This window comes from Prenolepis imparis, unplaced genomic scaffold, assembly GCF_030444845.1.
Source record: "Prenolepis imparis isolate NDT839.2.m4 unplaced genomic scaffold, iyPreImpa1.0 SCAF_4, whole genome shotgun sequence".
Taxonomy (NCBI): Eukaryota; Metazoa; Arthropoda; class Insecta; order Hymenoptera; family Formicidae; genus Prenolepis; species Prenolepis imparis.
In genome coordinates, this window is record NW_028141162.1 from 16,439,939 (window position 1) to 16,464,424 (window position 24,486).

The following is a 24,486-nucleotide window of genomic DNA, read 5'->3' on the forward strand; positions in this document are numbered from 1 at the left end:
AAATGTTCTGAAATACATGTATTATCGCAATAACGATAGCTGTGAGGATAGTATATTATCCATATAATACGCGAGTTATCATGACATTTCCGTAATTTGCGCAAAAATAGAAAAAAATATCGAAAAGAACCGTAAACCGAAAATAATTTAACGGTCCGGTGTATATACATATACATATATAATATATATATGTATATATATATATATATATAACGAAAAACATACTATATATATTTTCATGTATAATATGAAGTGTTGTTTATTTATATGTCATAAAAATTAATAATAATTTTTTTAAGTAATAAAATTTAGAAATTAATTTAATTAGAAAAACAAAAAGTAAAAATTTAAAAACCCGGAACCGTAACCGAAAAAATCGTAATTTAAACGGTTTCGGTTTCCCTTATTTATCAAAAAACCGAAACTGGAACCCAAACAGTTATTAAATATTTTATTAAACCGTAACCGAAACCGAACCCTAATTTTGTTTCGGTCCGGATCCTTAATATACATATATATATATATATATATATATATATATACATATATAATATTTTTATATATTATTCCATATATTTTAGATTTACGATTTATAAACTCTGTTATTACAATTTATATATTTAATATTCCATAATATTCCATATAAAAATATAAGTTTTAATAATTATATTTAAAAATATTCTAAAAATTGTGAACAAAATATTTTTACATAATCAATAAAGTGAAGCCGGTTTTTAAACATAAATATACAACCTGATTTGCGTGTTTAAATAAATAAAATATTAGTTTTTTACTTTCTCTGATTCGGATTCTGATCATTCTCGTATTATTCATGTTTTAGAAAGTAATCATACAATCTAAATTCAGATTTTTCTGTAGCTGTGAATATATCATTCCATTTTTAGTATGCAGATGAGAATCTTATGCATCCGTTAGCTCAATAATAAAAGCTGTTAACAAGCGAAACACTCGGGTTTGATTCTTGATTCAGTTTGCCCCGATATTTTTCTTTACGCTTCTTTAAAGGGAAGAAGGGAGGGAGAAGAGTTTATTAAAAATAACACCTCGAATTGAAATTTATTTAAAAATTGAGATTTATGTTATTTTTATTATCTTACAATTAGCATCCTTGGTACCAAGGAAAATTTGTGTTATGGATAACTAATCAATTTCAATGAAAATTAATTTTTCCTTGAAACTGATGCACTACTATCCGCGTTAAAAATAATAAATTAAATACATTACTGTATGAACGCTAGATTAAATTTTTCGGAAGTTGAGATGTATTACGCCGTTTAATGGCACTGTCATAGCACCTCTCGGATCAATTATCATTGGTATTAAAGTTTCCTTGCACGGTGCCACTTCGTATTTACTCAAAATTATCAAAAGCGCCAGTTTTATTTGCAAAAGCCCTAAACGAGTGCCTGCAAAAATACATAAATTATATGTGTAACTATATGATACTCTACTAAACAAGAAAAAGTAAAACATAAAAATTATGTTATTCCTATAATAAAAATTATTTCGTAATTTTGTTGCGTTATTTTACATTTTTACAACTAAAGCTAAAATTTGACAATTATAAAATTTATTGGATTATAAAACATATAATAATATTGTTGTATTTAATGATATTAATATTAAATAATTTATATCTTTTGTCTCAGAGCCTACAGATTTTTTTATTTCCAATTTTAATAATCTGTTCCTCTGTTGTATGAAAGAAAAATTTTATGTTCTTAAACATTTTTTAAATTAGCTACGTGATACATTAATCAACTAATAAATAATTAATCTCTATACTCTATACTTAAAATACCTGCATAATTTAATATTTCGCATATATACAGGGTGTCCTACTCGATTTAATTCACTCTGTATATCAATATCACTGTAATTGAAATTGATTTCCTTACCTATACACGCATGTGGACCTTCTCCGAAGGGAAAATAGACGCATGGCGGTCTATTACGTTTGTTCTCCTCGTTAAATCGCTCCGGATCGAATTTATCCGGATTGGGAAAGTATTCTGGATCATAGTGTATACCGAGCATCGGGATGTACACCGGTGTACCTTTTTCAATCACGAGATCGTAGTTCGGCACTTTATAAGTCTCATTTGGCGTACGATTTACGTACCCCAACGGTGGATACATTCTCAGAATTTCGGAGACCACCATATCAAGATACGGAAGCGACATAATCTGGTAACAAAATATTTATAATTGTCTCATTACATATCAATCTCTTAAAATTTACTCAAGAGTATAAAAGATAGAAAAGTCTAATGAAAGAGAATTGCTCTGGCTATCAATATCGATACTTGCGTGACGTTTTATTATATTATATTAATTTTTTAGCAACTATATATATATATATATAAATATTCGTGTACCATATCATATGTAATTTTTCCACCGGACTGGTCGAGAGCTTCGACAATTTCTTTCCTCAGGGTATTTTGGCAATCAGGTTGCAATGCGAGTTCGTACAATGTGAACGCCGTTGTCGTCGAAGAGGTTTCGAAACCAGCGCTGAAGAAACTGGCGGCTTGCGACACAAGATTATCCCCGTCAAATTCTAAAATTCAATTCATTTGTAGACTTTTGAAGGCTCCTTTTAATTAACTTCAATTATCGGAATTATTGCTCTATCGGTTAGTTCAATAATATCATTAAAAATTACTACGTCATTATAAATTATCTCTCTATTTATTTTTGTTAAATATTCTATAATTAAGAAAATTTCTCTACAAATTTTAAAAATAACAATTATCATTTATCGTTGTTTTGCTTACCGAATCCGTGGTAATCCTGATCACCGTGACTTTTCTTCAATTCGAGAAGAATATCGATGAGATCGTTTCTTTTTATGCCCGATTCCATACGATGATTAAGTGTTTCCCAAAAAACTTTGCGCAAAAATGCGGTGGGTTCTTTGCCAAACATTTTCACACGAGTCAAACGAACTAAAGTTGGAAAGAAAAATATCGCGAGCATCTCCAAGCCGCGGATGGTGTCGTATTGAAAAATCATCTTGCCGTATTTGCGAAACTCAGCATCCGGATCCTTGAATGAATTCGTATTGAGTCCAAAAGCGGTGCTGCCGATGACGTCTGTGGTAAATTTGGCAGCCAATTCTCTCACTTCAATCGTTTCACCTGTCAGCAATGTTATTAGCTGATTTAATTCAATTCTAGCTAAGTATTTTATACAAGTTATATTTTCATAAAATTTAAAAACTTTTTTTTGCGCTCATGTGTAAAATTGAAAGTTGAACTTATTTCCTTCAAGAATTACTAATTGTCGTTACAACATTTGAATGCAATTACATTTTTTTAATAATACTTATTAAAATTTAGTAGTATAAGTATTTAATAATATACTTATTAATTATTTTTAATAATACTGTGTATATTCTTCACACGTATTTAAGCATTTTTTAGTTTTTTAAATAACTTTAGATTCTATCTTAATAATTCTATAATTAATTGAACCAGTTTACTTTTGTAATAAAATATTGAAATGTTCGATTATATATCTTCTGCTTATAAATTTAATCAATATATTATTAAAGTAAAAAAAATTGTGAAGAAATAAAAACAGTACATTATTGATATTTAAAAAATTGAGCATAGTGAGCATAGTGGTTGTGAACACAGCGCTATAACTTTTATTATATCCACATTATCATAGAAAAATTATGGATATCTTTTCATTTGTTAATACAGATAGCTTTTGTAAGCAAACACATGCTTACAATATAGTTCAGATTGAACCATTTAATTATATGTATATATATATATATATATATATATATAAATTATATAATTATATATTAATTATAAGTATTGATTATATATATAATTAAATGGTTCAGAGAATTTTAAACTCAAAAAGATATATTATATAATATATGTATATATATATATATATATATATATATATATATATATATGTTATATAATATAAAAAACATTATAAAATAATATAAAATATAATATAAGATATAAAAAAAGGTGGTCACTTTTGGCAGGATACTCTGTGTATATATGCAAATGTATATACATATATATTGCAATTTTTAAAAGTCAGGAAGCAGCAGGTTCTAGTATGATACTTATAAAGAGGAAAGAAAAGAGATTGTGAATTAAGCGAGGTGAACATCGCCGAGTCGGCGCTGAGTGAGCGCACATACTACGACCACCTGCGGCTCGGCCGGCTCGAGCTCGATTGCTCGACTCTCGGCTGCATTCTTATTGTTAGCAGTGAAGTTGGGTTTCGCCGTCAGTTGGCGACATCACTGCGCAGTCTTGTAATCAGTGGTGGGGATCAGTCTGATGCGAGACGTGCACCGTGGTGGATACATGGGATGAACGTGTCTAACGGAAAGGACAGAGAGAGAGACGTTGGGTCTCGTTAGGCGAGACGCTTCGCCGGGCTCGGTTCGTGAAGTTAGGTTTCGCCGTCAGGTGGCGACACTGCAAAGTCTCGCGCGTCTCGCGCGTCTCGCGCAATACGTGCAACATGGCGGACATGCGGAGACGTGCGAATCTACGCGCAGGTATTTTGATCGAAAGAGTCTTCTTATAGAAAATGTTTTGTTCGCATTTTCTGTTAAAGATTTAAATATTGAATTGCATAATTAATTAATACATATTTATGCATGCATTGCAGTTTTATATGTAATGCAATACATGCATTGCAAATACACACACACACACACATACATATATATATATACATATATAAATTATTTATATGTATAACATATTATATTAATGTTTCTCAACTCTTTATAATTTCAAATTTATACTTCGCAATTTTATATTTCACACATATAAATCATTCAACACTAACCTTCTCGTTTCAACGATTCGAGATGCGCGTCTAGATTTCGGCCACATTGTAACATCAGTTCGAACATTTTTTTCAGTTTGCCGGATGAGAAGAATGGCGTCAACTTCATTCTAACTAGCTTCCAGGTTGGATTCCTTAGAAAGAAGAGATTGTTGCAACCCAAACGATCGTTCGGATCCGCAGTATTGTATCGATCGGAGAAGTTATTAAAATCCTTCACTAAGATGTTCTTGACGAGTTCTCGATCACGAATCAGCAAGAAGGGCTTGTCGAAAATGTAAAAACCGATGTAAGGTAAGCCTTTTCCTTGCTCGTATAATTCCTTTAGAAAATACGCCGGTGCTTTTCTAAGTAATAAGCATTCCGTGAAATTGCCTAAGAAAGGTGTTGGCGGAATGATTTCCGTGATGCCTTTTTTCTTCCAGTATTTAAATTTGCGTGTCATGTAGAGATAAGCGCATATCATGAGAGTCGTTAAAACTATAATGCCATCCAAACCCCAGTAATCAGTTATGAGTGTCATTTCAGATAATCTGTAAAAAATATTTTTTCTTGCATTTATATAAAAGTAGACGATATTATATTTTAATGATTATATATTGCGGAATAAAATAATATTATAATCTTGATTTACGATATAGTTTTGAATTTATTATTGGGGCTGCGTTTAAAAAAAAATGATAGAACGGATTTGAAAAATGAATTTTGATCGATAAATCTGAAAGTACACACATCAATCTTACAATTAGACAAATGTCACTTAACAATTGCACAAGACGCAATTATGCTTTCTAGATGTTGATCATAGTCTTCGGAAAATCATATATCAGACAAGATTAGATAACTTAAGATTAGCATCATACATTCGAAATTAATATAACGACGATCTCGAGATAAGCAGATATAACGAAAGATATGTTAATTAAAATTCAATTATATAATAACTCTTTTTGAGATTTAAATTATTTATAAGTAAACAAATTTATAATTAAACAAATAAACAGTTATCTCAAGATTACTTAAATTTTTTAAAATAGAAAGCCCCACTTTTTATTGCATATTTTTAAAGATATAATATTGAGACACTTTACGAAATACTATAATAAAGATTTTTTTATTTACTATTTTCCGATTATGAATTTACATGATCATCTATCAATCATATGAATTGTCTGAAAAAACGAATAGATGTCGATTAGAAAATCATATTGGATGAAGTCTAATAAATCTTAATAATTAATGTTGCAGTCTACATGATAATTAATGTTACCTTTATCTAATATCAAGAAAATGATAACTATTTTATTTCATTAATACTACTTCATATTACTATTATCTTCATAAAACTATTTCATATTATCATTAAATCGGTTTTAATTAATACTTTAATTAATAAAATAATGTTTTCATTAATATTGGAGATGGCAAGAAACTTACGCAAAAATTTAGAAAAGTATTATATAATTTGTTATCAGCAAGCATTTCTGACAATCCCCACAAATAATTGAGTAAATGATTAAATTAAGCTTATCGTATAAATAAAATGTAATGAAATAATTTTGAAAAACCTTAATGAGATTAATTTATGTTTACATAAATTTTATTAGATAAGATAAAATAGTAGATTTATAATGTTTATCTAATAAATTTTATAAACATAAAATAGTCTCGTTAAGGCCTTTCAAGATTATTTTATTACACTTTATACACAAATAATATTTGAGATTTCAATTTTAGTATAACAATAATTAGAATATTATATATTTATCTTTTCAATTAATTATTACTTTGTGTTATGCAATTAATTTATGTTGTGTTTAAGTTAATAAATAATAATATATAGAATAAAACGTTTCAACGTTAGCTTTAAGAATATGCGATAAATAGTATAATAATTTTTATTTAAAAAATCTAAATAACTTTAAAAGGATCATGCAACAAATTAATTATAAGATCAGTATCGTACGTTTCTCTTGAAACCAATTTTTGTGCTTAAAATTTTCTTGAAAAAAGATACTATTTTTTAAAAATAATTAAGCGTTGAAAATAAAATTGCACCTACATAAAATATTAAATTACAGATAATTACTGGCAAAGAGAAACATAAAATATTTCAAAACTTCAGCACATGATGATTCAGAACGTGACAGCGCATGATTTGCAGAAACAAAATGAACCTTTGTATCATACACGCAATTGCATTTATACATTGCTCTCTCTTCTGTTTTTCATCAGCAAATTTTTTTGTTATTATTTTAGTATAATGGATCATTAATCACTTGTACATGCAAGGTTTAATAACTGTTTTGCGCTTAGATGTTTTGATGTTTCGTTAACTTCTGATTCGTAAACAGATCTAGATGTGTTGTAAACAACACAATTAAATATATATCAAAGTAAAAATGCGTTATTATAAAATATTTATGAATTATTAAACATTTAATTCTGTTTTTAAATTTAAATCAGATTACATATGCTTGAATGTTTGAAAAATGTATTAAAATCGATAAAATGCTTCTCCTAAAAAACTGATATGCTTACAAAAAGTTTAATTTAAATTTAAATTAAAAACTGATATGCTTATTTCAGCAACTATATCTCTGTCTTTATTAGAGAAAATTGGCTTGCTTTTTTAGTTAACTCAGTAGAAATCTATAATTTGTACATTTAATGATCATTTATATCTTAAATTAACTTGTATCGGGAATTTTTGAAGGCTGTTTTTCTGACTGTTGTTGACGAATTTTCTTAACGAATTTTTCTTGACAAACTTTCCTTAAACTAAATATCGTTAGTAGAAGTGTGATTATTCTTTCTAAATGTTTCATTCTTGTCTTAATTTTTTAATTATTATTTTTATTATTAAATTTTCGTAACTTTTAATAAGTATGTGTTTTTAGAATTTTAATTTTTTTTTTAGTTTGTTACTAGAACAACGCGCGCGCCATTCTGTAATTTTATATTTAAAAAAATGATATTTACAAAAAATAATATAAAGTTTAAACTCGATTAATATTTTTCACAGAAATTAGTTAATTAAAGCGTTAATTTACTAATTAAATTTTAAAATAATAAGATGTTAAAAAATTAAAATAATAATATGTTGTAAATAATATGTTATAATATCTTATTCTCGATTAATATTTTTAACAAAAATCAGCTATCAAATAATTATCAAAAATATTAATCAAGTTTAAAGTATTATAACATATTTATTTAAAACATATTATTTTAATTTTTATAACATATTATTATTTAAAAAATTAATTAGCAAATTAACGCTTTAATCAGCTGATTTCTGTCAAAAAATGTTAATAAAGCAAAAGTGAGATATGCAAAATAAATCTATAATAACATTTTTTTTAGGAAAAGCACATAATTTTTGTTATATTTGTTTAAGTATCTCTTTATACATGTATTTTATTTGTTACAGGTAGCATTGCTGATAAGCTGCGCGCGCTTGACTATGAGATTCTCGAGTGTCGAACGGACGTTAATTCGTGTTATTATAGTTTTTGCATCGTTTTTTCTTATTGTGCAATGTACGCGAAATACGCGTGCGATTTACGGGTCGCGTCGGGAGTGCCGTGTAAAGTGTCGGGCGATCGTAATTATTCGTATTTTCGCGAGTGTCGTGAGTGCTACCATGGACCAAGAGAGGAGGAGGAGGCCCGGGGAGGCATCTGGCGACATCGAGACAACTGTGAGGTATGTAAAATAAAAATATTTTTTTCTAAACTGCATTGTTTGAGATATTCGACCGTTTCCAGACTTTCAAAACACTCTGTACACACACACACACACATGCACACACACGCACGTACCCACCTCCCTCCGCCCACGCACGCACGCACGCGCGCACACACACACACACACACACACACACACACACACACACATTTATATACATAATTTGAATATTTTGTTTTCAGATCAATGTGCTGTGTACTACAACTCCGCTATTGCACGTATCGGTGAGTGTGAAATTATTTTATAACATTTCTATAGCGGTAATGGGGGTATTTTCAATAGTTTTACTATTGAAGATAAAGCCAGAACTCTTAATTATTTATGAGCTTCCACGAAATTATACGCTAGCTTCACACACATATTATTTTAAAATTTAATTAGCAAATTAACGCTTTCTCAACAATAAATATATAATATTGTTGAATATAAATTTTTATTTTTTCGAGGTCGAAAAAAACGAAGTTATATGCTGATTTTGATATCTTTTTTGCAACTTTTTATGTGATATTATAAAATAAAACACTTTCCCAATACTCTATAATAATAAATTCTTTTTTCAAAAATTAAGTCTCACCGTCGAATATATAACACAGAACGCTAAAAATGTTTTTCAATGCGAACACGCAATCACAAGCTTCAATGACAGAATAAACTTCTGCGTCATCTTGGCGACTGTATTTATGCGTTTCGATCCTTTTTCCCTTCCCGGGATGCCTGCGGATATTATCATTTTATAATGTCGCGACAGAGAATGCTCATACACGTAAACTTTTAATAACAATTTCCGAGCCATTTGTATTACATCCTGTTATTAAATCCGCTTGTCAGAGAGATAAAAGGAGATCTCGGTTTTTTCTTGATTTATTGATGGTATATGCGATGTTAGGACAGTAGGACACACGTGTGTCTTATGACATGACTAATCAGTAACTATGCATACATAGTTACTGATTAATCATGTCATAAGACACACGTATCATATTTATTATTAACTATCCTAACATCGCATATACCATTTATATAATGGCATTTCATTTGACACCGTAAATAATACATCTGACTTTCACATTTGATAATGACCTAAACCTAAGGTCGAAACGTTATGAATTTTATCTAATAAATGAATTCAATTTAGTCCAGTTTTTGGTCGTCATTACAAACCTCCTTCTATATTCTTTACGACTGGCGAATTTTTAAAAAATATATTTTTAAAAAAAATATATATTATTATTATATTGATACAAATACAGAGAAAACATCATTATTAATATTTTTCAGGTCTTCTTTTATTCTTCGAAAAATTTTAAATCCACACAATTTGTTAGAGCACTTTTGATGAGGGAAAAAGAATTTTTTGAATTAAATTATTTTTATTAATGACAAAAGGGCGAATACCGGTATAATTTTATTCTATCTAAGTCTCTTCTTTATGTTAAATAATCGATTAATTTTTTTTGAATTTTTTAATATAATTTAATTACAAAATATTGATAATTACATATCTAAAAAAATTAAAAAACGCTGTTTAATTTTTTATTATGTCTTTGCTATCTGTTCTTTCTCACTTATTACAACTGGTAATTATATAAATGACACATTGTTTGTATAAATTGCTGATTTGAGAAATTATAAAGAATTGCTCAAATAGTAGATTAAATAGCATGACTATTACCAGTTGTTTACCTGAAAACATTAGCAAACTATATTTGTACTTATATACCTATACTTTTAAATGTTCTCTATCAATCCAAATTAGGTTTGCCCAATTTTTCGTGAGAGAAAATTTCGTACAACAATAAAGGTCTATTTGCACATATTTTATTTGCATCCAAATCCATAACTCAAAAAAAGCGATTTGCTTGGCATGAAATAATCCACAACCAACTTACTGAGTGCCGTAACGCGTCCGTGAAAAAGCAAAAATATCGTTGGCAATTAAACCCAATAACACTGTACGGATACTGAACTGAAACTGAACGATCCGAATACGACACTGTGCCGGATTTGTGTAAACACGTCCATTTACAAACAAAGGAACGATATTTATTTTCATTTGATACTGACGGAAAATCACGGAACTGAACAGACACGGCACGGATATATGTAAATAGACCTAAACGTACTTTGAACAAAAGTCGATTTTAAGTTTCTGTTGTTCTGAATTTAATAATATTTTTTTAATAATAGCTAGTTTCTAATAAATCTTTTCTAATAAATTATTTTAATAAATCATTAAATTGATATGTGTATATCTTAAGAAATTAATAAAATCTTCTCCTATAATCTTCTTCTTATAAAAAGAATCTTTTTTATTTGTTTGTACTGAGAAAAAAATACTGTTAAATCAACAACGTCGATGTAGTTAAATTTTATTTTATTAATTCAATGATATTATTAATCTAATCAAATACATGTATTTGATTAGATCATTGAATTAATAAAATAAAATTTAACTACATCGACGTTGTTGATGTAGTTAAATTTCAATGATATTATTAATCTAATCAAATACACGTATTTGATTAGATTAATAATATCATTGAAATTTAACTACATCAACAACGTTGATGTAGTTAAATTTGATGATGTAACTACAAATTTGATGATGTAACTACAAATACACGTATTTGATTAGATTAATAATATCATTGAAATTTAACTACATCAACAACGTCGATGTAATTAAATTTTATTTTATTAATTCAATGATCTAATCAAATACATGTATTTGATTAGATTAATAATATCATTGAATTAATAAAATAAAATTTAACTACATCGACGTTGTTGATTCAACAGTATTTTTTTCTCAGTGTAGTAAATATCAATAGGTATACATTACATAATATATAATTACAATAATTAAATTTATAGCAGTTGTAAAACGCATTTTGCGCATGATACAATTACGCAACATGATCATAGCGATAACGCATTTGCTCCCTTGAACTAATTGTAAGATTTTGAAACATATTTGACGTGCAGATAACATATCAATACACATGTCTGTGTTATATATATTATATTTTTTTAATTATATATAAAGTACAAAACTATTTTTTTAAAAATCTAATAAAAAAGTTTAACAAAAAAATAATGATAAAGATAACAATATTCTGCAAATATCTAATCAGAAATCATTTTTATAAGTATATATGCAATTATAAATATTTAATATTTACTAACAAACGGATAAGATATGCGATAGGTGCAAATTAAAAATTAAAATTATGTTTAAATTAAAAACTACGTGTGTTTGAAAAATAATATTATTAAACATGATTCTGTATATTTGGCTTTAAAAAAACTTTAATTTTGTCTTTATAAAAATTTAAAAATTCTTAGAAATGATATCAAAAGTAAGGATATTTTGAAAAATATAAAATTTTAGCAAAATTTAAATGCATTGTTATGAATGCATGTGTTTAAAATCTTGTTTTATATCTCTCATCGTTTCGAAGATATTTAAATATATAAAGTTTTAATTTTTTTTTCAAGAAAATGGTTTCAGAAAGGATTATTTTATACATTTGAAATTGTGAGATTTATAAAAGGCATTTTGTGTGTCCTCTTTTTATATCATATTTGTTAAATGATTCAAAAGAGAATTTTTGAAAATTAGCAATTTTGTGTAGATGTAAGAAATATATACATTGTATATATACATTGTATATATACATTGTATATATACATTGTATATATGTATATAAATATATATAGGTATATATATATACATATACATATATGTTACTATTATATACATACATACATATATACATATATTTATCGATGTTTAAAGGAAGAAATATATTTTTATTAATGACGTGCACATTTGAAAAAATCTTTTATAAAAATATTTTCTATTTTATGATTAACAACAGATATTAAGATATATATTTATTTACTAAGATACATATATTTAAATCGAGAGGTGTCTCACTGTCGCAACACATGTACATTTTTTTCTGGAATTACGCATTACTTCGCATTACTTCGCATTGATTTACAAGCATAAAACAATAATAAAACAAGATACCCAGACAAGATTAAAATGTCTTAAAAAGTAAAAATAATGTTGTTATGTGACGTTTTTTTAATATATATTTTATTAAATATTATATAATTTAAGAAATCATTAATATTTCATATTTAATTTGTTCAGATCTAATCTAATTTTATTTGTATTTTGTTATTTGTGTGCGTTCAAGTTTATATAAAAGAAATTTTTATTAAAAATGTTTTTTTAAGTTGATTTTTAAAAATTTCTAAATTTTTTAATCACAAAGTTTAAAATAAGACATTTTTTAAAATTTATAATTGGGAATGCGTAACTTTCTGTTATATCTTAATTATACTATAATATTTTAATTTAGGTGTTCCAACTAAATATTTGCAATATTAATTTTGAAAAAATATTAATTTCAAATTTTTTGCATAATACATTGATACTATATGATTTACAACAATATCTCATAAATTTATTTTTCTTAACATTTCTTTTTATAATCATTCTCATTACATTTTTCTTATTAAATTAAACAGTACTAATATTTAAATATTGTATTTTATTTAAAAAAAGGAATTAACATAATTACATTACGCATTCCGTCGCATTACTTATTGTTAGAATTATACGGCGCATTACATGGAATTACTTAAAATTCTCGATAATTCGCAATACATGTACAAATTTTTGATGAGTGAGACACCTCTCGGTCATGCTAATGAAGGCGAATCTTACAATTTAAAGAAAATAACATTTACATCTTTTATATTTTTAAATACATTCCTATATTCTCTAATAAATATGATTCTGATATCTCGAGTCTTATGCTTGATGCATCCATCGCGTTTTCTTATTATAAAGAAAATCATACTGAGTATTAGTCGAATCGTCTACATCTTGTGGCTTGAAAGTAATGACTCGTTTCTCAAATTTTAATTAGCACTATTAATATTTTGGATGTTCAAATACAGACCGCCATTTAATGGTGTCGTCGTGGTAGCTTTTGGATTAATTACCATTGGTATCAAAGTCCTTTCGCACGGTGTCACTTCGAATTTGCTCAAAATTTTCATAATCCCAAGTTTCGTTTGCAATAACCCCAAACGAGTACCTAGGGGAAGTATCACGGTAACAAAAATTTTTTATAAAAAAAGGGAATACGTCGATAATGAAAAATTAATTGATTATATTTTATAATTAAATCGATTGCCTTACCTATGCATGCGCGCGGACCTTCCCCGAATGGGAAGTAGACGCACGATGGTATATTACGTTTGTTCTCTTCGTTGAATCTCTCCGGATCGAATTTCTCCGGGTTGGGAAAGTATTCCGGATCGGAGTGCATGCCGAGCATTGATATATAAATCGGCGTACCCTTTTCGAGTACCAGATCGGAATTCGGCATCTTGTAGGTCTCCGTTGTCACACGATCCAAGAAAGGTAATGACGGATATAGCCTCAATATTTCGGATACCACCATGTCCAGATATGGTAGCGACAATATCTGACACAAGAAATTATCACATATGTAATTATTATGATCATTATACCATATATATTCATCATATATATCGCATTTACGTACCATGTCATATGTGATGTTGCCATTGGCTTCGTTGAGGGCGTCAACAATTTCTTTCCTAAGTTTATTTTGAATCTCTGGTTGTACCGCGAGTTCGTATAAAGTGAAGGCCATTGTCGTTGAAGAGGTTTCAAAACCGCCGGTGAAAAAAATGATTGCTTGTGCTACTAAATCGTCACCGTCAAATTCTAAAATTAAATTCACTCTCTAAACCTTTGGACTATTGCTCGCTTAAATATAATTAAAGATATTTCGTTAAGAAATTAGCATTCTTCTTGTAAAGAATTTCTTGTAAAGAAATAGCATTCTTTTTATAAGTCATCATCTTTATATATATATATATATATATATATATATATATATATATATATATAATAGTATATTCTGCTTACTGAATCCTTCGAGATTCTGATCACTGTGAGTTTTCTTCAGTTCGATAAGAATATCTATAAGATCATTTCTCTTCACGCCAGACTCTATACGTTGATTGATCGTTTCCCAGAAGACTCTGCGTAGGAAAGTGCTAGATTCCTTGCCGAACGTCTTTATACCGGTCAAACGAACTACATACGGAAAGAAGAACGTCGCGAGTAGCTCGAAACCGCGAATATAGCCGTAGTCGAAGATCATTTTACCGTACTTTCGGAATTCGGCGTTCGGATTGTTCAACGAGTTTACATTGAGTCCGTACGCGGTGCAACCGATCATGTCCGTGGCAAATTTGGCAGTTAAGTCTTTCACGTCTATCTCCTTTCTTGCATCTGTCGGCAATCACATTCTGTGAATTGACTTTTACATATATTGTACTTATATTTATACGACAAAAAAGTAAATTTATTTAAAAAATTATGAGATTTTTTTTCATTATAAAAATATATGTATATAGATAAGATAATGCTGGTGCATTAAATTACGTAAAATTGTGTAAAAATTATTTAAGATTATCGATTAAATTTTTACTTTTTGTATAAAAATGTTATAATATTAAAATTCATAAATCGAGAAATACGAATATTTCATATACGAGATATTTTATATTTTATCATATTATTTTATAAGATAAAAATTTATAAGATAATTGAGAAACGTACGAATACCTTGTGCATATGAAATATTTTATATTTTATTATATTACTTTTACTTTTCTCATTTTTAATAAATAGAGAAATTTAAATTTATTTATCGCAATTTTTTTTTATTGTAAAATTGTATATTGTCTCGACATTATATGTTTGATAAATCTTTACGAACATACCGTCCACCTTCAAAGATTCCAGATACGTGTCTAGATTCTTAGCGCATTCAAGCATCAACTCGAACATTTTCTTCAACTTGCCGGACGTAAAGATCGGGGTCAACTTTGTTCGTAATATCTTCCAGGCCGGATTTTTTAGGAAGAAGAGATTGGCGTAACCCAAACGATCATTCGGATCAGGCGAGCCGTATCGATCAGCAAAGTAATTGAAATCCTTTACTAAGACATTCTTGACGATTTCTCGATCGCGAACCAAGAGGAAGGGTTTGTCTAATACGTAGAAGCCGATGTAAGGTAGCCCCTTCGCCTGATCGTAAAAATCCTTCATGAGATAGCCAGGGGATTTCTTTAACAACGCGCATTCAGTGAAATTGCCAAAGAACGGCGTCGGTGGATTTATTTCCGAAACACCCCGTTTTTTCCAGTAGTTGAATTGGCGAGTCATGTAAAGATAGGCGGCTACGATGAGAGTCGTTAAAGCTATCATGCCGTCCAGGCCCCAGTAAGCCGTAATGACTGCCATTTTGAAAGCTTGTGTTTAAAGAAACAATTTATTCTCTTTATCTACAAAATAAAGGATGAATCGATTAAAGTCATAGCTTTTCAGAGTAAAAGAATTTTTGATAAAACAATTTATTAAACACGAATTTTTGTTTTTTTTTTACAAAATTTTTTCCAAAAGTTTGAAACAATATTATCAAAACAGTTATAATAAAAACAGTCTATATTAGTTTTCAGCCATAACAATAAATATCTATCAATAAAAATGTATACATATATAAGTTTCAGTTCTTAAAAATCTAAAATCTTAAAACAAAATCACAGGTCAATTTTAGTATCTTTTAAAATAGAACATTATCCAATTTTCTTTTAACAACTAGCTTTCATTGTTGAAAATGTTTAAAAACCGAAGTTATTATGCTAACTGCTACGATTTTCACTGGTCGCGGTCGACAGAACAAACTAAAGAAATGACATACTACGTCGTTATATATATACACTTCGCAGATTACTTGATTTTTTATTTCTCCCCGAGTGATGTGATATCACTGACGAACCGTTATCATTTAATAATACTCATTTTATACATGCAACTTTTAATGACAACATTATGAAATTGTTTATGTTTATGTTAGTCTTGTTTTTGCTTAATCAGTATTTTTTGCAGTAATTGTTTGAAATTACTAACAAAAATAAGAAATAAGAAATAACTACCTCCTTTAATGTAATTAAATGTAATTCAAACTTTAGTTGTCTAGCGTGACAGACTGAACATCTTGTACCGAGCTATTATATATGTATATTATTCTAGATAAATGTAATTAACCTTTTTTATATTTATACATTATAAATCTGGTGAGGAAATACAAATGTGTGTTATGAAACATTCCGGTATTTTTTTATGAATGCAAGAAATTTGATTTACAATTGCTATTGAAATGAACTAACAAGATAATAAGTTCTCATTATTTATCTTGTTGACATTAGATGTTTTTCTTAGAACAATGCATTTTTTATATTTTTTAAAATATTTTATACAATCCTTCAAAATTTATTTGTTATAGCATTCTTATATGAAATATTTTATGCTGCGCAGTATCAAAAATAGAGTTTTAATTTAATAAATTTAATTGTCACATTGGAAGAGTCAGTAATACTTTTGTAATAATTAATACATTCGAAAAATAAATTAATTAAATAAGGCTCGTATAAATTTCAAAAATTCATTAAATAAGAGGATAAGTAGGCCAACTAAAACGAGCTACAAATTTTCGGTGTTAAAGTATTATTGTTATTATAATATATTTAAAGGGTAAACGTTTCGACTGTACTCAGTCTTTTTCAATACAACAACATTTATAATTCGAAGATATGTCTTTGTATAAGAACGTTAAATTCTGTTAATACGGAAGCTGGTATCATATTGTTAAAATTATTACAATCGGACAGTTAACATTAGAATAACTTTGACTAAACTCAAACTAGTTAACGTCTAGTATTGAGAGGAAGGCCTTGTGTGTTGATTAAATACTCGAACTTATTCTATCGATAAAATTATTCAGATTCCTCGTTGGCAAACGAGAATGTGTTGGTGAAATTATCTCTTGATTATATTTCTTTTCCTTCCTGCCCAATCGTCTAGATAAGTTGATGAATGCGCTATACATATTGTCTAATAGTTTGTAATATCGACATTAAAAAATTAATATTAAACACTTACATTTATGTCGTTTCAGCGCTTCTATCATGTAAATATTATTGAATACTTAATAAGTATCTGCAATTTAATCTTTCTGCGCAACTATGCAGTTTCAGTAATGATATGCTGATTTATCTTATTGCGTTCTTGATAAATACTCTGTTGTAATAAATTATTCAAAACAATTTTTATTTTATCGACTCTAACTGCTTACAAATAGATTTATTCCTTTTATCCTTCGTACTGCAGCTGTAATAAAAGCTGATTTATGATCAATTTTTGAATAATTCACAAGCTCCCTCTTAATTAACTCAATCAATCTATATAAGTCAAAGATTTCAATATCCAACATTTCAGTCCTTAATTTGTGCAACACCGTCTAGCTGGTAAATACTGATACGTATTTGATTAGATTAATAATATCATTGAATTAATAAAATAAAATTTAACTACAAAAATGTTGTTGATTCAACAGGATGTTTTCTCAGTGTACATGATGATAATGTTTGACTTATATAGATTTTTTTCTCAGGATGTTTTCTCAGTGTACATGATGAAATCTTTGACTTATATAGATTGATTGAGTTAATTAAGAGGGAGCTTGTGAATTATTCACAATTTCTTAATAATAATATTCCATCCTACATTTGGTATGACATTCTTAACCATCATGTGACCTCATTCAATAAATATAGCGAAAGGTTATATCACACTCACAGGAAAAAATTCTTATGGTTACGGCATATAAAAAAATGGGATTGTATCAATAGAATTAAACCAATAGATTACAATAATTGTCTGATAATAATTTATGAAAGTCCACGTCAAAGTCCGGTCAAGACACATATGTCTCATGGAAAATTTGTAAAATTGCGTACGAATTCGAGATGAATATGTCGCAGATAATTATTTGTATTTTTTTCGGGGAAATTTTTCAGGGACAAAACTTAGATCCTTCTTTAATATCGAAATGATTTTTCGGAATGCACTCGTAACGCTTGCAACAAGTTTCCGGCGTACATTGTATGCTGTTTCTTTTGTATCTTTCCAAAAACGAAATAAGTTTCAATTCACGATAGCTCGAAGAAAAGCACATCGGCTTAAATGTTGACGTGACTGGCTAAATTGCCATTCGTGAGAGATTGCATTTTCCAGACTGACATGCAAGTAAGTCTGGCACACACGAATTAATATACGGGGTGTCTCGATAATGCCGTATTTTTCCATTAGACTAATGGACACAGTGTGGCAATTATGCAATTATCTCAAGGAAAAACATGAAATTATTTCTTCAACTTCATGCCAAGAATAAATCTGGTTTCTTGATAACATTTAATAGCTTTCGATATTCAAAACAGTTTGTACGCGCATTTACATTTTTTTTTTTATTAAAAAAATTAGCTTCTTATGAAATAATCGCGCAATCACACAATTCATTCTTGATATTGAAGTTCATTAAGTTCATTATAGTTCATCGAGTAATAAGCAAAACAGATTGTCCAAACAGGACAGTGCATTGCAATTCTATATATTATATATCCATTAATATATTAATTATAATATTAATATATTATATTAATACTAATATTATATATTAATAATATATATAAATTATATAATATATATATATATATTATATATTAATATTATAATATCAATATTATTAAATATTATAAAAAAATTAATTATTAAATTAATTTAATTTTTAAAAATAAAAAATGAAAAGAATATGCTCTTGTTGGAAAGCCACGATTTTATCTAAGAAAGGAACAACTCCAAACTCGGGAGGGAATAGCTAAAAGCAAACGCGATATAGTTTTGAGACATCTTGTGCATAGACACATAGCCGCAGGAGGACAAACTCGGGTACACATATTAGAAATGTAATATAGTAGCAGCCATTTGTAATCTTTGTTACCAAGCAAAGTAAACTCTTAATGTATGGCACGTAATGTGCCGTGTTGTGTAAACCGTGAAAAAGCTAGACACGCATCTAGTTAATTTCAGGGCAGAAGATAAATTAATGACGTGGGAAGTAATGCCGATTGCAATATAATAAACGATAATCAGCACGTCGATGCGCGATGTACGATGATTGACAGAAAATACCACCGACGACGACGAACAGTGCTGCATTTTGCGAAATTATGAGCTGATTAATAATAATTTATAAGAATCTGACAGTATTTGGCGGAAGGCAAGAAAAATCAAGTATTTTAGATGTTCAATATTTTACACAACTTTGATATTAAAAAATAATTTTACATAGATATAGAAAGATAAATATACATCTGTGAAGTCTGAATAAAAATGAGAGGTTCGATTTTAATTATGCGACATCCGGTTTTATCTTGAATTTAAAACACATTTGTTAGGCACACATTCATATTGTTATAATTCCATTTTGTGTTTTATAAAAAGTTATATATTTAATATAGTTATAAAAAGTTATATATTTAATATAGTTATAAAAAGTTATATATTTAATATAGTTATAAAAAGTTATATATTTAATATAGTTATATATTTAATATAATTTAATATTTATTATATTTTAAATATAGTAAACTATATTTAAAAAATTATATCAAGGGATCTTTTCAAGTGTCTTCTTTTTCTATCATAATAATTTTTTCTAATTTCTGTAAATATGATTTTATAATCTCTCCCTCTTTTTTTGTTCCTCTTTTTTTTTAATTCTATAATATATTTTTTTTATTTTAACGTAAATTTATTTTAACTCAATTATTTAATTTTAAATTGATTTTATCATCTTGTTTGGAAAATTTAGATCAAACAGCGATTCTATCGATCTTTTGCTGCTTTCTTATCTTTTTCAATTAAACAGAATAAAAATTCTTTGCAAACTTATCAATTTTTAATGCGCAAATGTTCAATTTTCCAGGTTCCAAAGATTGCGGCATCATCCTTCGAGAATGTTTCGCGCCTTTTTATCTCGCCAGCTACTTATCCGTGCAAATACGAGTCCGAAGAGATCTCACCGCTGGTAAGTCTGTGATTCTCTGTTAAACATAATCGCACGTCGTCAGCGATTTCTATTCGCACGAGTGTATCTCGTGTCAGATGCGATGCGTCAAATACACGAAAGGCGTTCACCTTCTATTCATCTATTTTTTCCATAAAACATGCTTGCTCGTGCATTGAAATTCCCAGTGATGGTTTCGCTGGTGATCGAAAACAAGTCGCCCAGTCGGATCTTAATGTCACGCATTGCGAATGATTATTAAATGATTATTAAAATCAATAAAAATCAGGACCCAGATGATAATGACAGTTCAATATTAAAAATTGCAACCATCTCTCTCTCTCTCTCTCTTCTCGCGATCTCTGATCGTAGGGCGATCGTTCCATATGTATATATGCGATATGACCTTTAAACGATCGCGTGGGGGAGACAAAAGGAGAAAAGAAGGGGGCAGCCACCGTGAAGATACTCGCGAGGTATCTGCGAGTCGCGTGAGGTCACGAGAGAACTCTTCAGCTATCGTTTCCGCGCACGCAATCGCGAACGCGGCACGCAAAGGGGGGTGCGAGAAGAGAAATTGCCCCCTTGCCCCCCTTTTGCATCAGGAGCGACTCTTCATCTTCGCTCCCGGCACATTGCGGCTTAACAAAGTAGCGTTTACGATTCTCTTCCCCCTCGACCCCTGCCGCGGTTCCACGTTTATCAAATATCCCTCGAAATCTCGAGAGGGGATGGAATGAAACGGTGAGGAATTTTTCTCGCGCAAAATCGCACACGCGAGCGACCATACATGTCCGGGGGGCCCTTTCTCTCTTCTTCCTTCTTCAGCTTCGTGATAATGAGGCTCATACATTGTTTCCCGATGGCAAACGTAGGCATCTCGTTGCGAGAGGATGAAATTGCGGTTGTGATGCATTTCTGACGAGTGAGAGACGCAAATAAAAAATTTAAGAATCCGAGTTGCATGAAAAGCCACAAGGGGACAAAGGGTGGGAAGAATGATGATAGGAAGATGAGGAAATTGCATATGACAGCTTGAATGATTATTCGCTAACGAGCATCGTTTTGCGATAATGATTGTAAATCGATACTTATAGTTCCTTCTCTCGATTATCTTTTATATATACACGGTGTCGATAAAATCACCGACTGTGTCCGCGTCTGTCACACCGATGTAATTTTTACGCGATGGATGCAACGAAAACCAACGATTGTTGTCGGACATCGGGACGTCGGTATTTGTCGGCAAGGGATGTCGATAAAGGAACCTCAGAAGATACCGGAGCCTCTTCAAGCAGACCTTGGTTTGACGGGTCGAGCAACAGCTGATGGTTGACGTCATGTTAGTTAGGTGGCAGGTAAGAGGTGATTTAAACCCGGTGTGTTCCTCGATTTAAACAAATTATTCAATTTAATCGATAAAACTCATTATTTATATTTGCAATTAAATAGATTCTGAAGCTGTATGGAAAGTCCTTCGTCCATTTTTCGCATAATAATTACTTCTTCGAAAAAAATGGAAGAGTAAAAGTAAAATCAATAATAAAGAATAAGTAATAAAATCAATAGACCTGTTTGTAAAGCATTGTCAATAACAATCTATTGTTTTAGAAATAAAAAAATAAATAATAAGGTATAATAAGATATATACACTACTAAAAAAAAGAAAACACTTTTCATATCTTAAAAATTAAGCTATTGAAAAATTATTATAAACAAAAATGAAAAAAGCATTTTGAAGTTTGAAGTTTCAATTTTAATGCGCTATCGGTGATTTAAAAAATTTTTTTATCTTTCCTGTTTTGCGCTTCAGAAAGAAAGCACATTGTTTTGTTCCTTTAAATTACGTATTTTTGACACTCTGCAACTCGATAAAAAAATTTCTCTCGTAAAATTCAACTCAAGTTCTATAAACTACATTTTATCTATAAAATTTTTAAAAACTTTTTAAAGAATTTTCTTACGATTTTCTTTGAGTTACAACAGTTTGAAAATAGGAACCCTAATTTTTAGAGTATAAAAGAGCGTTTCTTATTTTTTTATAGTAATATATATATATATATATATATATTATATATTATTTAAATACAAATATATATATGAAACAATAAAATATATAACGAATCACTTCAAATCGTCTATTGAGACACGATTTATAAACTTTTAACGAAACATTTGACGAAACATTTGACCTCGCACGAATAAAATTTACGTCGATGATTCGAGATGCGATGATTATCGCACGCGAAATGACAGCTACCAACGTCAACGTAAAATGATTCGCAGAGTACTTGGAGGGCTTTTACACATACATACGCGTTTGAATCGATTTTCAATCCCACCCATAGCCATCGCATCCTCCAGAAGAGACCGCCGGGCGCGAGAGATCATCTTTATTTCATTTCGGTACCGCCGAAATCATTTCGCCGATTGTGTCCTCTTCTCTTCATCCTTGCGGATCCACCTCAGTCACCCTTCATCCCCCTCCTAGCCCTGTTTTCGGCGCCGCTCGCGGTCGCCTCGGGCGCGGATTATACGGTATCGCGTCGGTCCGTCTCTCATGAATTAGGCATCGGACAAGTTAATGAAAGTTTTCCCAGGCAATTTCGTGTAATAATAGAGCAGACCGCCGCGCCTCTCGACGAGGATAGAAAACGGATGTGCGCGTATGTGTATGTGCGTGTGTATGCGTGAATATTCGCGTCCGCGAATATGTGTCCGGTATAATAATGCGAACTGATTGCGGAATCGATCAAGAGGACGGCTACTACTACTATAGGAGCCCTAAACTCACGCGAGATCTATAAGAACGGCATAATCATATTTTTTAAAACGACTAATTTTCATTTTATTACGGGACGTTTATGTTATTATATGTATTAATAAAATTACACTAATTATTTCAATAATTGAAAATGACTGATCAGAGCGATTAAAATTCAGAAGCTAACAAATCGCGTTTTATTTAAAATAAAACTTGCCGCAAAAATCGAAATTAATTACGTAGATATCTCCAACCCTTTTCTTTGCATAATTAATTAACGTTTTCGATTCGATATTGAATATCGACACATTAATTTATTAATTTTCTCTTATTGAAAAAAATACTGACCGAACACTTTTCTTCCAAACTTTCGTCTGCGAGGGCATCAGCGCCCTATTATTTTAACGTTAAGTACTTTTCCGAGATGACGATCCGTCCTTAAATATCAAGAAAGCGGAACGACGTGCCGATCGACCTTTAATACATCGGAAGTATATCATAAGTACCCCTGATATATCACATATCCTGACTGACGGACGCATTTATGTCTGACGTCGCGCCGATGGATCAAGTGCGCCGGCATGCGTGATGCACGATGTTTAATGCATGCCGTTTCGCCGTTGCTTTACGTCGAGGAAGGAAGGGGGGAGGAGGACGTAGAAAATTGAATCGGAAATTCGGATCGATATTCCGGGGCGACGGGTGGATGTTCGCTTATCTGCCGCTGCCTCTGGACCCCCCCCCCCCCCGAAAACGGTACCGTTGTTGCCACCGAATAGAAACGACCGATTCCTTCGATCGATCCGTCCGTCTCCTCTGCGAACTACGCGAAGAGACACAACGTCGCGCATTTGATGCCGAATCCACATCCGATTCTCATCTCGAAGCGATCTCGGACGAATCGAACGCAAAAGCTGCGCATTTAGCCAAAAGCGTTTGTTGTTATTGATAAGAAAATGTTTTTTCGCTTAATTAGCAATATATATTTGTTTTAATTTGATTATGGGATTCCTGCACGAAAATCGTAATCTCGATTGACACAAAGAATAGTAAAGAAAAAGACCATTTAACATTTAATTA

General features: G+C 29.9%; 3 protein-coding genes across 14 annotated transcripts in view; 1 reads left to right on the forward strand and 2 right to left on the reverse strand.

The window, feature by feature from the left end:
• Positions 1–1,070: 1,070 nt before the first annotated feature.
• On the reverse strand, positions 1,071–10,681 carry LOC145934630 (cytochrome P450 6k1-like). 2 transcript variants are annotated; one of them, XM_083035207.1, is made up of 6 exons: positions 10,503–10,681; positions 4,864–5,396; positions 2,802–3,164; positions 2,400–2,584; positions 1,920–2,208; positions 1,071–1,427 (listed from the first exon to the last, which is right to left on the reverse strand). In XM_083035207.1, exons 1-6 carry the CDS (start codon positions 10,664–10,666, stop codon positions 1,261–1,263), a joined length of 1,701 nt encoding a protein of 566 aa, XP_082891333.1. In that variant the 5' UTR covers positions 10,667–10,681; the 3' UTR covers positions 1,071–1,260. The 2 variants fall into 2 exon arrangements, with proteins under 2 accessions (XP_082891333.1, XP_082891334.1); XM_083035208.1 differs by lacking the exon at positions 10,503–10,681 and adding an exon at positions 9,188–9,320.
• LOC145934631 (uncharacterized) overlaps positions 8,203–24,486 on the forward strand; it is a 139,155-nt gene continuing 122,871 nt past the window's right edge. For all 6 annotated transcript variants that reach the window (XM_083035211.1, XM_083035212.1, XM_083035210.1 and 3 more), the window contains exons 1-3: positions 8,203–8,571; positions 8,796–8,837; positions 20,562–20,663. In XM_083035211.1, the coding sequence (XP_082891337.1) occupies positions 8,404–8,571; positions 8,796–8,837; positions 20,562–20,663 (312 nt within the window). In that variant the 5' untranslated portion in view covers positions 8,203–8,403. The remainder of the gene's footprint in view (positions 8,572–8,795; positions 8,838–20,561; positions 20,664–24,486) is intronic.
• Positions 12,457–16,479, reverse strand: LOC145934808 (cytochrome P450 6k1-like). Of its 6 annotated transcripts, none has more exons than XM_083035571.1 (6): positions 16,383–16,479; positions 15,457–16,020; positions 14,594–14,962; positions 14,205–14,389; positions 13,835–14,123; positions 12,457–13,730 (listed from the first exon to the last, which is right to left on the reverse strand). In XM_083035571.1, the coding sequence occupies exons 2-6, from the start codon at positions 15,977–15,979 to the stop codon at positions 13,552–13,554; spliced, it is 1,545 nt and encodes a 514-aa protein (XP_082891697.1). In that variant the 5' UTR covers positions 15,980–16,020; positions 16,383–16,479; the 3' UTR covers positions 12,457–13,551. The 6 variants fall into 6 exon arrangements, with proteins under 6 accessions (XP_082891697.1, XP_082891698.1, XP_082891702.1 ...); XM_083035572.1 differs by having other exon boundaries at positions 16,365–16,428; XM_083035576.1 differs by having other exon boundaries at positions 16,335–16,385.